Genomic DNA, 16,884 nt, shown 5'->3' on the forward strand with positions numbered 1-16,884 from the left:
GCTACAACACTGCTAATTGGACAGCGGATATCATCACGTAGGCATTCTTGCAGTTAGATAGTGGTTAGCAGTCCCGTAAAGCACAACCTGGAGGCATAGATGTTTGACCTTGCAACACAGCAGCTGTTCCTCATCTCAGGCCTCCAAGGACACTCCAGGGATTACTCGAGCGTGTTCTAATAAATATGCCCACTGTCCATCAGATACTTCCCACACAGATTAGCTGAGAATATATTAGGAGACCTGAAGTAATAAAAAAATATCTAGTGACACTTCTGTGCACTCAGGATGGCGTAACAGAAGCCCAAGCATGACTTGTTTCGAGACAGAGTAAGAAACTGAAACCAATTCCAAACCAAAGCATTTTGACTGTGAACAAACATCATCTGTCATCTCATTTCACCCTGTCTAGACGTAGCAGTCCCGTTTGACAGTAAATTCCATTCAAACAGCGAAGACGAGCGTATCCTACATTGCCAGAGGAGCGCCCTTCTTTACATAGCAGAGTTACTGACGCATCCTCTTTAGGTATAACACTCAAGAATTCCAGACTTAGCCATTAAAAACTGGAGCCGCAGGAAGACATTTTGTCATTGTAATAGCACACAGAAACATTCTCAGACTTGAGTTCTTAAGAGACCTTAAATACTTCAGTGACTTCCCAGCTGTGTTTCCATCTTGCTTCCTGTAGCCTACTGGACACCTGATTCTCAACAAGGTCACGATTTAAACGGGAAAGAATTAAGCATACAGCCTTACTTCTGCTAACAAGGGCTTCATTGCTACAGTCAGGTTTTACAGATGTACAGAGATACAGACTGCTACAGGAAGATTGCTCAGGCTTGACCGTCGCTCCCATTTTTTGACCTTTGTTATTGAGTTTGGACTAACGTCTTGTAAATATTGGCTTCATCTTTCACATGATGCAAAGTTTTAGTAGGATCCGCGAGGGTAGATTTCTTGATGTAGACACGCTACCGTTACTACTGAGAGAATTTGGGAAATAAGCCATGTGATCATAAATCATTCAAGTATCTTTACTCAACAGTTCCAACTTCAAACTGAAAGTAAATATCTCATTAGAGGAAGGAAGAGCACAGAAGAGAAACGATGCCCCCGAGAGAAATTAAGTTTCTATATCCAGCTTAGTTTCCATTTATTTTAGCTACGTGAAGATCAAAACCACGACCCACGGGGGCAGAGGTGAACCCCTTAGTACACTTGACCTCTACGCAGTCTCCCAATTATTCCTTAGCTACAGCCTTATTTTGCATGTTATTAATGAACCTTTTGGCACAGAGGGCAGTGCTAAAGAGAACCGTCTTCCAGGTGTACATCTAGTACATCTTTAGCATGAGCAGCAGAAAAGACAGATGCTTATACGCTCTACTGAGGATATACTTGATAACTTCAAGTCCCAACCTCCATGAATATAAGGAAAAATTATTTCCGCCCTCCGTTTTCCCTCCACTTTCAGTCACTGTACAAGAGGGCCATTCCTCTTGGAAAATACAGCATGTTATTTAGCGACACAGACATTACACATCCTGCCTCCAAGGTACAGTTAGAATTCAATATGACATTGAGTAAGGTGTATAATTATTCTGTCATCCATCAGAAATAGCATAGCAATGAGATGGATAGCAATTCCTGATGGATAACAGAATAATTATTCTTACAGTTAGGAGACTAATAACTTGTAGAGCTGCTGTATCACTGAATTCCTTGTTTCTTGGTGGCTTTCAGCTAAGTGTTGGCTGGGTATGGCACAAGTACGGGGGTCATTTCTGAATACTGCTCTTCCAATATCAGTCTGACAAGATCTCAGTTGCTTCTTGAAATGAAGGAACATCGTGTTCCTCGACCTTTTGGTGGATAGCAAGAAAAGAATCATAGAGTCATAGAATTAGCTAGGTTGGAAAAGACCTACAAGATCACCTAGTCCAACCATCCACCTACCACCAATAACCCCACTAAACCATGTATCTCAACACTGTATCTAAACGTTTCTTGAACACCTCCAGGGACGGTGACTCAACCACCTCCCTGGGCAGCCCATTCCAGCGCCTGACCACTCTTTCAAAAAAGAACAACAACACGGAGAATTGGTACCTAACCTTTGTGCTATCATTAGTTTGTTAGATGTCTTCATTTCACATAGAAACTTAAAGGGTGTCAAAAATTGGGTCAGTGTAGCTGTTTTGAGCTCTGATTTTGCACTGCAGCTACATCCAGAACACATTTTAAGATAGCGAGTGACCTTCAGTAGCATTGTAAATACTAGACACAGTGTTCTGTGTATGGTGTCTGCACTCTTCTTGTTGTTATTAGGTAATCCTGCTGCGAGTCAGTGAGGCAAAGTGGTGGCGTGGTAGAGGTGATTTATGCAGAAGGCTCCAGTTTATCAATTCTATTTAACAGTTCTCCAGACAGTGCAATGCAAACAAAGCACTTTCCAACACATAAATAAAGGGCATGAAAAAAACAACTCATTCAGAAACCACCTTCTAAATTTCAGTAATAGGAGACAGTGGTTTTGCGGGTTTTTGCTAAGGATCACTCTGAAGTTTCAGCAAAGACAGCCATCTATTCAGACAAGGGGTGTAGAGGCGCAGGGAGAGAGTTCGTTTTGAGCTTTGCAGCCTAAAGCTATGTGGAGGGTATGGATTTTGCACCCTTGTTAATTATTTAACCCTTGTTACATTTCTTGTTACATATTTCCATTTCATTAAAGGAAATGATCCATTCAGAGACAACGGTCCACCAATTTGCATTCTAGTTTCAGCTGATATCAGAAAGAATCAAGAGGTGTAGCAAGCTGTCTAGGTGGGTTACCAAGAGAGATGGTAGCAAGCACTCAGCTCAGCCTGCTGCTGCCTCTTAGAACCATCTTACAAAGGAAAAGAGAGACAGATAACTGCAGGGAAATGGAATAATTGCCCACTGCTTTTCCAACTCTCAAAGGCTATTCAGCCCTTGAACTCTGCTAAACCACTTGTTATGACAGCTATACACTTACTACATGGGTGGCCTTGGACACAAAAATATTAACACCTGAAAGCATGAGTCATAAAACAAAGGAGATAAAGGCCATTACTATAGGTTGGATGGTCTCATCCCTCGTTATCCTGGAAATGACCAAAACACATCATCTATCAGTGATAAGTCCTAAGTCTGCACAAATATTTACAGCTAGAATATTCAGAATAGCTTTGCTTCTTCTCAGAAGTCTCAACTGGGAGTACAAGGTCCTTAAGAAGTTCTTCCTGGGAAACGCAAGAGCTCACGCCCTGTCTTCCTGTATCTTAAATAGCCTTCATTTGCAATTGCTGAAGACCAACTGCTGTGGCTGTGACATTAATATTCACGTTGCCATGTACCGAAGTAGAATTCCTCAAAGGATAGACTGTGTTTTAATAAAAGAAATAATCTTCATTTCTTTACAACAGTTTGGCATTTCTTTAAAACAGTTTGGCATCTTGAAAAACCACAGAATCATAGAATGGCCTGGGTTGGAAAGGACCGTAATGATCATCTAGTTTCAACTCCCCTGCTGTATGCAGGGTCTCCAACCACCAGACCAGGCTGCCCAGAACCACATCCAATCCGGCCTCAAACGCCTCCAGGGACGGGGCATCTACAACCTCCTCGGGCAACCTGTTCCAGCACATCACCACCCACTGTGTGAAAAACTTCCTCCTAACTTCTAACCTAAATCTCCCGTCTCAGTTTAAAATCATTCCCCCTTGTCCTACTGCTATCCACCCCTGCAAACAGTCGTACCTCCTCCTGTTTATATGCTCCCGTCAAGTACCGGAAGGCCACAACGAGGTCTCCCAGAGCCTTCTCTTCTCTGAGCTAAACAAGCTCGGTTCCCTCAACCTTTCTTCCTAGGAGAGGTGTTCCAGCCCTCCGATCATCTTGGTGGCCCTCCTCTGGGCCCGTTCCAAGAGCCCCACGTCTTTCTCGTGCTGAGGCTGGATGCAGTACAGCAAATGGGGCCTCACAAGAGCCGAGTGGAGGGGGACATCAACCCCAACATCATCCTCTGTGCCTCCACTTATCACCGCTCCATTCCAACGCTCAGCCAGAGTCCAGCTGCCTTGAGTGCCATGGAAACCCACACTGGTCATTCATCTATTCATTGGGCATTTTGTAAAGCAAGGTCAATAATGCGTTTCAAGACTTTCTCTTTTCAAACTGTCTCAATATTACACTGCAAATGATCAACGCCTAAGTATTTCTACAATGCTCTGCATGGAAAAAAGAGGATACCACAGAATATTAATTTAACAGCGCTGTAGTTCATATTCTAGTGTATTACTCACTGCAATAGAGTCCGACATACTCGCAGGCCCCAAATAAAGAGGCATCAGGATTAGTACCGACATCACCACTAAAGACTGAGCTATATACACTAAGTCAAGTTGATTTCTAACATTATTTCCTACCTAAGGGAGAAGCAGGAAAGTAATTCAGCATTTATATCCCACTGCTGTGACTCTGGTTAAAGCAGGAACAAGATGTTGTTCATGTTTTCATGCCCCAGTAACTCCGAATAGACATCAGGTCTTCCAATGGCATTTCCATTTCCCATTCACAGAACACCATACTATTTCAGGATACCACTTAACGTTGTCAGAGCATTCGCTTTTCTGCATTTGCACCGTCGAGCATTATGTCCATAATTAAACCCCCGGAACTAAAGGAAAATAATGCTTTCTCTCAGGTGACAATGCCTCTATACTGAATTCTGTTTTGTATAGAAACAATCACGGTACAAATAAGCACGATCAATTGTTTAAGACCTTCTGATAACACAAATATGAACAGCAGAAAAGGGCATTATTCCCATCCTTTATCTAGATTTACACCGAGTTCTGATGTTTTCACAGCTCTTTCATTTGCCTGTGAAACGCAGTTGCTTGAAAACAGCGTATTCTTGAAGAAACAGGATTCATGTTAATGCATTCAAAAGCTGTTTATTCTTTATCAATGGCTGTGGTTGAGCAAGTGGAAGTTCCTTTTAGGAAGTGACACGTGGAAGCCAAACTGGACTCGCTTACTCTGCCTCATTCAGATTTCAGCTAACCCAGTGCGAGGCTGGAAACTACAAACAACGCTGGTCAAGTAAGAAGAACAGAAGCCAGGCTGCATTCGCGTAAAGTCACCATTCATAAAAGTATCAGCATTTACCTGAGTCTCCCCGCGACGCAGAAACAAAACCAAGAAGTACCCATAACTCCAAAACAATCCGTAGCCCCGTTCCCGTTTGCAACATTTCTATTTGCAAGAAATCATTCTTTTCAAAGAGAAAACTTAATTCCAAAAGGAAGATTCCCACAAGGAGATTGGATTATGTTTTTCCCAGTCTCTCTCCTGCAGAACCAAATGTTACGGTCTTTCCAACAGTATGCTGCTCAGGTTGGAATTTCATTTTGCAATGGATTGACAGGATAGGCTGGAGTAGATTCCTTGGGCATTTAGGTAAAGTAGCTAAGTACATCACTTAGCACAGGCCTAAGTTCCTCAACAAAGATTCTTTGGGATAGGAGTGATAACTTTCAAGTTACCTTACAGGACCCCAGGGAACAGACAGACACACGATTCCTGGACTTACAAAGATACACCAAACTTCCAGAAGTTCTTCAGCTGAGAATATGACATTTAGTGAAGGCTTTACAAGAATTAAAAAAAGTAAATCAATTAGGAAAAGCATAAGATACTCATTCCTCTTGCAAGAGAATAGAAAGCATGACATCCCATCCATTCGCCTATTTTTTTGTGGAAGATCTGAACTTAAACAAACTGTTGCACAAGTTTGTCACAGGTGTCAAAAAGTTTGTTGAAGACATCAGTTACTTACACAGTCACCTACTTCAGCCGAGCCTAAGTTGCAGCCTTCGACTGCAAGTTGTTCTGTCACAGGATAAAACATTGCTTATGTTCAGATACTGCTCATCTTTCTTGCTTGCTCTTTGTTCCAGTGGTCTTGAACAAATGAAAACACCAGGAAACTCAGATTATCCCTTGGGAACTGTTCCAATCACAAGATATGATGGAGCCCCACAAGCGACCGGAGTAGTCCTTCTCAAAAGCTATTTGCTAAATCTACGACCATCCACTACTTGAAGGAAGCTTTAAGGAGCTAAGTGAGATTGCATTGTTCATCTGCAGTAATGTTAGCTAATCCAAGGCAGCCTCATTCTGCATCTTTCCATGACTGACAGCGAAGTTCAAGGTGCTCATTCAGCTGGCGTTTTGGAGTGTCTACTATTCTCGCTCTCTATCACTACTCTAGCCTATGTTACCAGCTACCACAAAACAAAAGCTCTAAAGAAATCACAGTGTTCATGAAAAACTGTTACAACATATGCAGTTCTCTCTTTACAAACCCTGATGTGATGAAAAATCCCAGAGGAAAGAAAAGAAGGCACAGTGTTAAGCACTAGAGGACACAGTTTATATCTGCACCTCGTATGGGTTGTGCCAGTGCAGCTCCTGGGGCTGCCCTGGCTTCAGAGCTGCATTAACCCAGACAGACAGCTCGCCATCCAGGTGATGCCAAGGTGACAGTCTCCTGGGCTCTCCCTAGAGTGCTCAGAAGACTCTGAAAATATTATTGAAGAATCAGCCGTATGTTCTTCCCTTTACCTGCAGGGAAAGTGACTTAGGCTTGCCTACACATGGCAGCCAAGTCTCCCTTGTTTCTCATCAGTCTTACCCTTGACCCACAACATGTTACAGGAGTAAGTAAACACAGAGCTAACAAAACAGTTGATATAAAAGCAGGCTTACCAGCTGGTGCAGAATGGGAGCAGGGAAGTTGAAACCCACGATACTCGGCACAGAATTCCCTCAATTTGCCTGCCTTAAAATCTGACTCTGAATCCTTTCTGCTCTCCCTCTCATCTGAAGAAAGTTGATCCAGTTCCATGATCACAGCTGACATTGCGAGACAGTCTCAGCGTAACCCACAATTAAAACAAAGCTCAATTCAACGAACCACCTTCAGTTCAGTTTTCCCAAGCTTGCTGTCTGGGGAAAAAAAATCACTTGCTATGGTAAAAACAAGAGTACAAAAGGCTTTTAACTCTCTTATCTGAAGAACTGTACTTCCACGAAGCTGTTCTTCCAGCTCTACAGCACTGGTTATGTATTGCAGCTCTTCTCTAAGGTAGATAACTAGTTTCAGAAGTTCTTCTGTTCTTGGAGCGACAACAATATTACAGCATTTCTGCAGAGCTCGTACAAAAATGGAAAGGGTACGTGGAGACATCTGTAACTCCGCGAATTTCTGGACTAACTTTAAGAGCCTGGCTCCCATTTCACTCCCCACTGGTCCAGCTGGGAGGGGCCAAGCCGTACCAATGAAAACAAAGGCAGCTGCCCGGGGAAGTTCCTCCGGCCACAGCTGAGTTTCCCCGGTGCGTGCTCGGGTCTCAATCAGGGATGTGTGCGGCAAGCTACGTGCACACAGCTACGCAGCTCCTTGAAAACAGGAAGGAGCAGCTCTTGGTTCCTCTGCTCCATACCTTAGAGCCTTGATTCTGTTTGGTTTTTTTTCCCCAAAATAAACCACTTCCAGTGACATTAAGGAAACTGGTCCAAACCTTGATGCATTTGTTTATGCTTTCCCCTTTTGAAACCCAATTCCCTTTTGAAGCAGTAACTCCACAGCTCAGAGCGGTGCATACCGTTCCCCTCCCTCCCTCCTCTCCCTGCCCAGAGCGTCCGTCCGGGCGTGCCACGTGGGATGCTCGCTGGGAAAATGGCCAAGCCTGACTCGGGAAAGGGCAGCTAGTGATGACTCATCAGCTTTTAGCTGCCTACAGTGGGAAAGAGAAGTACACGCAACAAAACCTATGCAGCCCAAGAGCTTTCTGTCAGCAGGCTCTTATTAATAAGCAGTCCATCATCCTGGACCAACAGGACAAATCCCACACCTCCAGACTCAGCTCGATACGAGAGAATCGCCAGGGCCACCCGGGCTCACGGCAGTCCCGTTTAACACGAGCCCCCAGAGGTGCCCTCTGGTCCCTGCACAGCCCAGGAGCAGGCAGAGCGCGTTCTGCCTTCACCACAACCCGCCTGGCAGCAAGGTGCCAGCGGGACATCACCCCACCTTAGGGGAATTTGCAAGAGCGTTTTGAACGGGGAGGTTATGATCAAAGTGAGGGAACTCAGTGGGCTAACGCTAGGATTAGTAAGCACAGCAGCACTTGGATGGTTGGATGCCATGACCTTAGTGGTCTTTTCCAACCTTAATGATTCCAGCATGAAAGTGGGACTGAAACATGCATCAGCCACAGGGGAGGCTTACAGGGAAGACAAAAATGATTTGAGGACATTGGCTCTTTCCTTTCGCTTCAATTAACGCACATCGGGAGTGGGAAAAAGACAGCTTGGTCAAAGAATCAGTTACCCAAACTTATGAACTGGTTTATATAACAGGCAGAACAAGGAAGCAAACATCGCAGCGCTTGCAAAGCAAATTCAGCAGAAGTCACGCCAAGAAAGGCAAAAGCACAGTTAGCAAGACCCAGAGGTGCACCGCATCATTTCAATAATGCCCTATTTCATTCCCTCTTTGATGTAAAGTCTACTTCTGCCATTACTGATGCTTGAAGCTGGGTGATTTTGCCTTTAGAAGAAAATTCTCTTAAATGAAAATGGTGGCTGTTAAACGCCCAAATTTTTACAAGAGCCAATTAACTTTTTAGTACATCCCAACCAAATTCTATGTCTTAAATTGCACTTCCCTGTTGCCAAATATTTTACACAGGTGTTACTCTTAAATCTAGTACATTAAGACTTGTAAAGGAAACAAAACCTTCACCTGCTGATGACTACGCATCATGAATGCACAGAGGGAGATCTGCTTTTCTGAAACTGCTTATCTTTCTAACTTCACACTGTGCTTGGCTGAGTACTTGTGAGTTTTCCTGGATACATGAGCAATTTCACCTCCTGCACAAACCCTTGTCTGAAGCTTTTAAGTTTCTCTAAAAACATTAAACTCAATGCAAAGCATCTTAGCATCTTCTTACTTGCACTGGATTGTTTCCTACAGAACTACCACACAGCTGAATACCTAAATCAGTCTAGAGCCTATTAGGATTTGAGCAGTCCATTTTTAATTTTTTTTTTAAAACATGTACAAGCTTTTTTTTTTCTCCTTGAATCTATGCATTTGCATACATATGAGCGGGTACTGTTTCTTGGCAGTTTCAAAACCCCAACCTGCTCTGCTCTGTTAACACACAACAAAGTACCTGTAGAAAACCTGAAATACCAGTTAACCCCACTGGTAAGGATAATCCTTTAAGATACTAAAACCCAGCGATGTAGAATCATAGAACAGTTTGGATTGGAAGGGATCCCAAGGATCAAGAGCGCGATATTCAATATGATTGGCCAGTAGCTCGCGTGAGCTTCTGGAACAGTCTAGAAGAAGGTAAGAAATACTATATAGTTCTGTAACTTTTAACAATAAATGCCATTTTGCTGCTCATCACTGTCTAGTCTATCTCAACGCATCTTTTGTCCACACGATCTTACCTCATTCAAAAGTTGAAACGGTAAAATGGAAACCCTATTCATAATAACATAATAATAATGTTTCATAATTAATACAATTTATAATGGTCACCTCCTTACGAGGCTCAATCATAACTTGAAGAACTGGGTGAAGGATTCAACCCCAAATGCATTGTGTATGCTCTTCTCAATTTCAACAGCCGTATATGGTCATCACCAAGTTACCACCATTTTTGAAATCCTGTGATCCATAATACTGACATATACAACAAAGAACATATACAATATGAAAACCTCAATCAAGGCTTTTAAGGTACTTGGTCAGCAGATCTTTTCTGAAGTACACGTGACATTCAAAAGCAAAAAGCTTGGGTCATGTATGAAAAAAAACACAAAAGGAAACAGAATCAAGTGAGTTTTTAGATTAAGTGCTTTTCTTTCATTAGAAGTGTAACAGAGCCACATATACATTACATTCAGCAATTTTCTTGGCATTCAGTAATCACTACCGTACAATCCAAGCAGGCAATCAGGAATACTGTTTCTATAACATCTCCTATAATGCCATCTACAATAGAAAGACACTTACAATTCCTATTTCTGCGGTTCATTTGTTACTTCTGAAGATTCATACAGATCATTTCCTTGAAACCAGTTGAATATATACTTAAGTTGCATATGAAACGCTCTATGTGTACGAGAAAACATAGAGCTTCCTAGATATTAAACGTTCTAGAAAGATAGCCTGCTCAGGAGCTGGACGTGCAAGAGCATAATATTAAATACTCCTTAAGCAACCAGGAATTAAGCCATATTCTCAGGCTTTCTGTTATTGCTTACTTAAAAAGATAGAACACACTTGGTCAACTGCACTACTTTCTCCCTACACTTAAACCGTTACTCTAAGCACTAACCCTTGTGCAACTTCTCACTGTACATCAGAATATTTCTGCAAGGCTCTGATTTGCATTTACTACCAGATCACCAAAGCGAGCTTTTATTTCTTTAGAAGTTGTTATGTAATATCCTTCAGATGCACACTATTTCCTCAGGGTCAAGCAGAAACTCTGAGCACGTTCAGCCTGCTAATCTCACACTTACCCAAGGAATGAATTTGAACCAGACACCAGGTGTCTAACTCGCTTCACAATAGGACATGTTTGCTGCTGATCAAAAAGGAAATTGGAATTGCCTGAGAGCAATCCACCCTCACACAACACATCTGTGGATTTTTTTTTAATGCATATGTAGAACACAGATCTGGCATGATCTTTATTAACAGAAAGGCCTAGACTACACCCATCTGAATTCTGGGGGGAACACCTAAGCCATGCAATTTCGTGGCTCAGCTCCTTGTACCGCTGCTTGCAGTTTCACCACGAGCCAGAATTAAACGGCAGAGGCAAGCCTGGCTTTTCAGTGACTTCCTCACAAGTCCCAAGGTGGACGAAAAGCTGCTTTTCCCATTTCCCCTCCCACCCGCTGCAGACACCGTGTTCAAAAAAGCTATTGCAATGCCAGCAATTTTGTCTTCTTTTGCTCTTTTCTTTCAGCTCATCATCCTGGCTACCTTGACTGTCAAAATCTTACTGGAAATGAAAGCACCCTAAAGAAATGACACAACCGTTTTGTCCCATTGAATAGAAGGGTATGGGAGCTAATCAAAGGTTTTGGTTTTGTTTACTAAATATAATTTAAAAATTATTCTTATATACACTAGATACGTCTCTTAACTACCAAGAATTCACGCCAGATAAGGACAGCATGCTTCTAATCTGAAAATCCACACGTGTTTAGATAAACGTGTCCTTTTTGCTGCCTGCCATTTTGATACAGCCCATCGGTCAGGTCCCTGGTTCTGCAATGAAGCACTGCAGGCCACCTGCTGGGGACAGTACTTCCAACTCAGTGTATACAGCGTTTCCTACCTCAAAAGGATTTTATGCAGTTACTTGGAAACACTCTTTTAATTGCAAACATTTAACAAATGTGAAAAACACTTCAGTAGATGCTGTAGTAGGTAGCAGTGCTACACACAGTAAAATACCAGCAGAGAGATCCTTAAATGAAAGATCTTGTTGGGCAGGCGCTGGCAGAGAAACGCAGCTGAACTTATGCAACAACCGGTACCAGGAAAACAACTTCTTTAAGTTAACACAGAATGAGCAGAAATGATCTTGAAAAAAGTCAAATGGAAAAACATTCATTCAGTTAATGCGAAAGAAATACCGTGTGTGTGTGTGTGTGTGGGCACATGTCACTAATGCTGTGCTTTGTCCTGAGCAAAGAAGCAGTAAGCAATGCTCACGTTTGGGCAGTGAACAAAGACACATGGGCCACCTCCGTTGCCATCAGGGTTTAGGCACCCTCCTACACCCAGCCTTCCCCTTATCACACCAAATATCACAGCTGCTGCCCTTTGGTCACTTTGCTGTCCCTTTCCTGTCCCTGTCAAAGCCTTCCTGAGCTTTAACACCAGAGCTGCACGCTGCTCACGTCACAAGCAACCCAAGGCTTCACCCAGCAGCAAAACCATATTTTCTTGCCTGTTTTCCACACCTTTTCCTGAGGCATCCAATATCTTGATGAGGCAAACATCAAATATGGCCTTCTGGACACCAAGCGCTTAATACATTTCTCTTTGTTTGACTGAAAATGTTTGCATCTCAGTCTGATCCACTCCTTGACATAAAGTGGGACCGACTGTTACAACCACGCAGCACAGAGCTATCTAGGTGCTGGTTTACAAGATGCATTTCTGCTACTACAAGCGATTCAAAAGGAAAATATTTTTCCCTACCTTGGCATCAATGCTGTTATTTTTAGCAGTCCCAGCTTCCACAGTAGGATGATGAGAGACAGGAGCTTCCAACCACCTGAAGGGCCAACCTGCAGATCCAGCTGGCGAGGCAGCGCGGCCTGGTGGGGCACGCAGAGCCTGCCCTGCCGGGGTGGCACAGGCCTTGGGGCACTCCTCAGGCCTGAGTCTGCACTCCCCACTCTCTGCAGAGCTCCCCTATCTTTGGGCCTCAGCACAAACCCCTAGGGTCACTTATTCCGGCAGAACAGGCAGGAAAAATAAATAAAGAGGCAATGGTTGCTTGCACAGCAAGCCTGCAGAAGCTGTACTTCCACCCCAAGCCTTATCAACCAAAGTGTTCCTGCCAGAGGCCCACCAAGCGAGGCTGCACATCCCCCCACATTGCAGGCCTCGAGGGCAGCACTGTCATCCCTTGGCTCCCTGAACTGGGGCTGACTCAGCCACACCACAGCCCCAGCAGAACACTTAAAGCAAGCGAGAGAAGGGTTTGCCAGCTGCTAACTGGTGTGTGCTGTTCCTTTCAGAGGAACTGCCTAAGAATGCTTTGATTTCAATTCCTGCGTGGTTTACAGGCAGTGCCCTCGCAGAATGCCTGTTCCCAGGCTGCATGCCAGAGCACGCGAGCTGTACAGAAATGTTGGTTTGTGATCACAGGTGAACAACAAAAAAACCTGGCCCCCATGTGCCATGTGCTTCATGATGCACTTCAACCACATATTAATTTGCTTGGTGTGCTGCCAGAAAGTTGCTTTCTCACCTGTCATGTTAGACCATACCACAGTGTAATTGAAGATAAACAGTACAGGTGGTTCTTCTCTTTTCTCAGTTTTCCTTTCCTTTCCAATTCTCCTTTCCTTTCCTTGTCTTTTCTCTCCTTTCCTTTCCTGTTTTCTTTTCTTCTCAATTCTCCTTCACTTTCCAATTTTTCTTTCCTTTTCTCTACTCTTCCTCTTCTCTCTTCTTTTCTTTTAATGTTCTTTTTTCTTTCCTGGTAAGACCTTTGTCTTGCATTTGTATTTTCAATATTTTCCTCCACTTTCATAAGCCCAATACTTTTAATAAGGTTTTAAATGTACTTTTTTCAGGAAAAAAAAGAATTTGAGTCCATTTTCATGAGTTATGTATGACATACATGAATGTGTATGATGCCATGAAGATCCCAGCTGAATATTTACCAGATTGTAAAATGATAGTCACAGAATGGCTTGAGTTGGAAGGGACCTTAAAGAGCATGCAGTTCCAATCCCCTGCCATGGGCTGGTTGCCTCACACCAACTCAGGCTGCCCAGGGCCCCATCCAACCTGGCCTTGAGCACCTCCAGGGATGGGGCACCCACAGCTTCTTCGGGCAACCTGTGTCTGTTCCTCAACACTGCCCGATTAAAGAATACAGAGGACTGTATTGTGCATTACAGCTCATACTGCTTTTAAGTACACTGACACTAAGAAAAAGCCAGTATGGTAAAGGTTTCCTGGATGCCTTTTGGGATATGAGTCTCACAGCTTTCTCTGAGCAGAAGAACTCTGTCTTAACACTAAATTATTACTTGGCACCTTCAGATTGTATCACAACTTGTACTTCATAGTCCCTGGGAACTGCGATTCCTCTGAATCTGAATACAACTCTGAATACAATAATGGTCACTCACTCCAAAAACTTTTTAAAGTTCCTATAGGGTAATTGGAAATATGCTCTCCCTCTGCTTATAGATGTCATGGCCACATTCATTGATATGAGGTGCTGACTTCGTACATTGACTCTTCAAATATTCATAGTTCTATCACGATTGTGCTGCATAACTGCTTTTTTTGTCATTTCCCTTCCCCCCCCACGAAAGTTACATCTCAGTAACTCTCTCCCCCATTTCAGTAACATCTGCTCGACATTGCCCTAGCTAATATATCTACATATTTACTGCAAAAGAAATTAAAGCATAACTTTGGTGCCAAGAATTTAAGCATGTACAGGACATCACTATTTTTGACATACCGCAGATGGAGTGCTTTAAAAAGGGCAGTTCAGCCTTTGCAGCCACGTGTAACAGATGCACGTCCAACCTCTAGATAAAAACAATTCTATGAAGTAAATGTTTAGTCTGTCCTTCTGCTTTTCACTGAATATCACTTCTAGCAGCTGCTTTCTAGTTCACGTAAAACTACTGCTGATAATTGAGGGAAGTGCTTTGTCGTTAGCATCCAAATCTTGACTCACATTTTTTATTACAGCTCAACTTATCTCCTTCCTTAATACAAGTGAGTTCGTTATGGGAAAAGATGGATCCTATTCACATAGCAAGAAAGACACCTTGTAGCAATGCCAACCTTAAGCTGTGGTTTTTGTCCTCTCTAAGAGCTCTTACATCTTTCCCTATTTCACTTAAAGCACAGAAAAACTGGAAGACTTAAGGAAAATGCTCAAGTGCGGGGATGCGTTATGAAACTTTGGACGGGGAAGGGGACAGAAGATACGCCAATCTCTCAAGGAACCAATTTCATTGTTACAGCTTCATGTCAAAGTTTCAGAATAAACGTACAACCTTACCGCTACAAGTGTTCCACAGTAAGTAGGTAAACACCTCTCCAACTTGTGTGGAGGAGAACAGTCAGCATGAAAGAGATGGTCAGAGAGCCCCAAGGCCTCTCTGAACTACGTAAAGAAGCAGAGGCCCATAAAGGGGTATTTCTGCAGCGCAAGAATTAACGGTCTGTTTGCAAGATGTACCCATGCACTGGAAGATCATGTCCAAGTTAGTTCTTAGTTCAAGAAACATCCTGTTGGCTCAGGAAGCAGGTTTAGGGAAGAGGGAAAAAGTCTCTGCCAAAAGAAATCCCAGCAGATGCAAGAAGACAGCCCCAGATTACCCTTTGCTGCCAGCTGCAGCAATAGCCAAGCATTTTACTCACTAGGGACTGGAAGGAGACCAAACCAACCTTTCAGAATTGTCACAGTCCTATCACTGTTCAGCTGCAATGCACTGCATGGAATTTTAAACAGCAGCTTACAGTTCGAAGGTTCTCTAACCCACCATCAAAGTCTTAGGCCAACCAGTAATCCCCAGCTATCTTTTCTTACAGCAGGTTAGAAGGAATTGGACATTTTTATCAAACAGTTTCTCAGAGAAACAGAGGATGACGTTTATTTTGGATGCAACACACAATTTACATACATAAGTGCTGTTATTAGCAGGAGCACATGTATACAGGAGAAAGAAATAGGAAAAACTACACCACGTGGCACAAAGAAACGATTCTCTTAGAACACAGCATCCACTAGCAACTCAATCTGAATAAATGTCTGAAAAGATGGTACAACTTGGATATCAAAAGACATTTATGGAAACGATACTGCCTGTTCACAGTTTTAGGTCCAAGGTTACTTACAAGAGCATAGCAGGGTGTTAAGAGAAAAAAATCAACAAAACAATGGGGTTTCTCCAAAAAGCAGTGGTTTTGTCTTACATAAGAAAACTTCACATACATTCTATAATGCACAGGCATAAATAGTCGGTTCAGCAGCTCTATAAAAACAAAGTATTTTGACAAGTTTTTTTTTAAGGGATGGTGATAAGCAGTTATTTCTGTATCGGCATAATTCTTATGCACATTAGCTGACCAAATGAATTTTCTCTCTGAGGTAGTCCCTTTAAGTACATCCTCTTACATTCCAGAAAAGAAAACTGCCATAGGAAACTCTTTCATAATTTTGGAGACACATCATTGCAAATCACAGGGGAAGATGAGCCCATGAGAATCACATCATGCTTGTACCCGTATCTATCCAGACCACGTGCCTTATTGATACAACTCACCCCCCTAGAAGTTCTAGATAGCACAACTGCTTTGTCTGCCAGGACTGTATCAACCTGCTCCCTTTAAACAACCCTGGTGGCTCTCCCTAGAGAGGACCAACATAAATCAGTTTTTACCCATGAATCTTCTACTCTACAACGCAGCAAATTAAACTAGCCATCTAGAACGCATCTGGCAACGTTATCTAAACCTTTTCACAGGTATACAACTCTCAAGGTCGCTCTTCTAAAGCTAGAGTATTTGCTTTCTGCTCCTTTCCTATTAACTCAGCTGTTCAGCTGCCCGCAACATAGAGCCACAGTGAACATTACAGTAGTACCTTTTGGTTTTGTAACCACCTTAGTAGCATAATATTGCAAAGTCACCAATTAGCTTAGCACAAAATATGCAGTATTACGTTCTGTAAGCATTAAAGTTAGCTTTATGCCTTTTAAGCAGTATCATAAAGAGCCTAGAGCAAAATGCCCCCTCACCCAAAATAATAGGATCGCACCTTAAGAGTCTCATCAGATAAACGATTTTCCAATGACAAGAAAACCCATCTTAATACGCAGTTTACAACATCGTATCATGCCATGTCCAGCAATCATATGCCAGGATGAAACAGATACAGGGCTTCCCTACGCTTCCTCACAATGGTAGTTAATACACAGAATCTGCTTCAGTTTGGGAACGAGGCATAGACAGAAATCAAGCTGAGGGAATAATCACAG

General features: G+C 42.8%; 1 protein-coding gene across 6 annotated transcripts in view; it reads right to left on the reverse strand.

Annotated features, from left to right (window-relative positions):
* ANO3 (anoctamin 3) overlaps positions 1-12,664 on the reverse strand; it is a 274,762-nt gene extending 262,098 nt beyond the window's left edge. For 5 of the 6 annotated variants that reach the window (XR_002440329.1, XR_002440328.1, XR_002440327.1 and 2 more), the window contains exon 1: positions 6,799-7,355. Coding sequence is in view for 2 of the 6 variants with exons in the window: in XM_021402280.1 (XP_021257955.1) it covers positions 6,799-6,952 (154 nt within the window). In the remaining 4 variants the exon portion in view is untranslated. Of the gene's footprint in view, positions 1-6,798; positions 7,356-12,340 lie in introns of those variants that run through there. The other variant, XM_021402284.1, reaches the window with a different exon arrangement.

This window comes from Numida meleagris, chromosome 6 (assembly GCF_002078875.1).
Source record: "Numida meleagris isolate 19003 breed g44 Domestic line chromosome 6, NumMel1.0, whole genome shotgun sequence".
NCBI lineage: Eukaryota > Metazoa > Chordata > Aves > Galliformes > Numididae > Numida > Numida meleagris.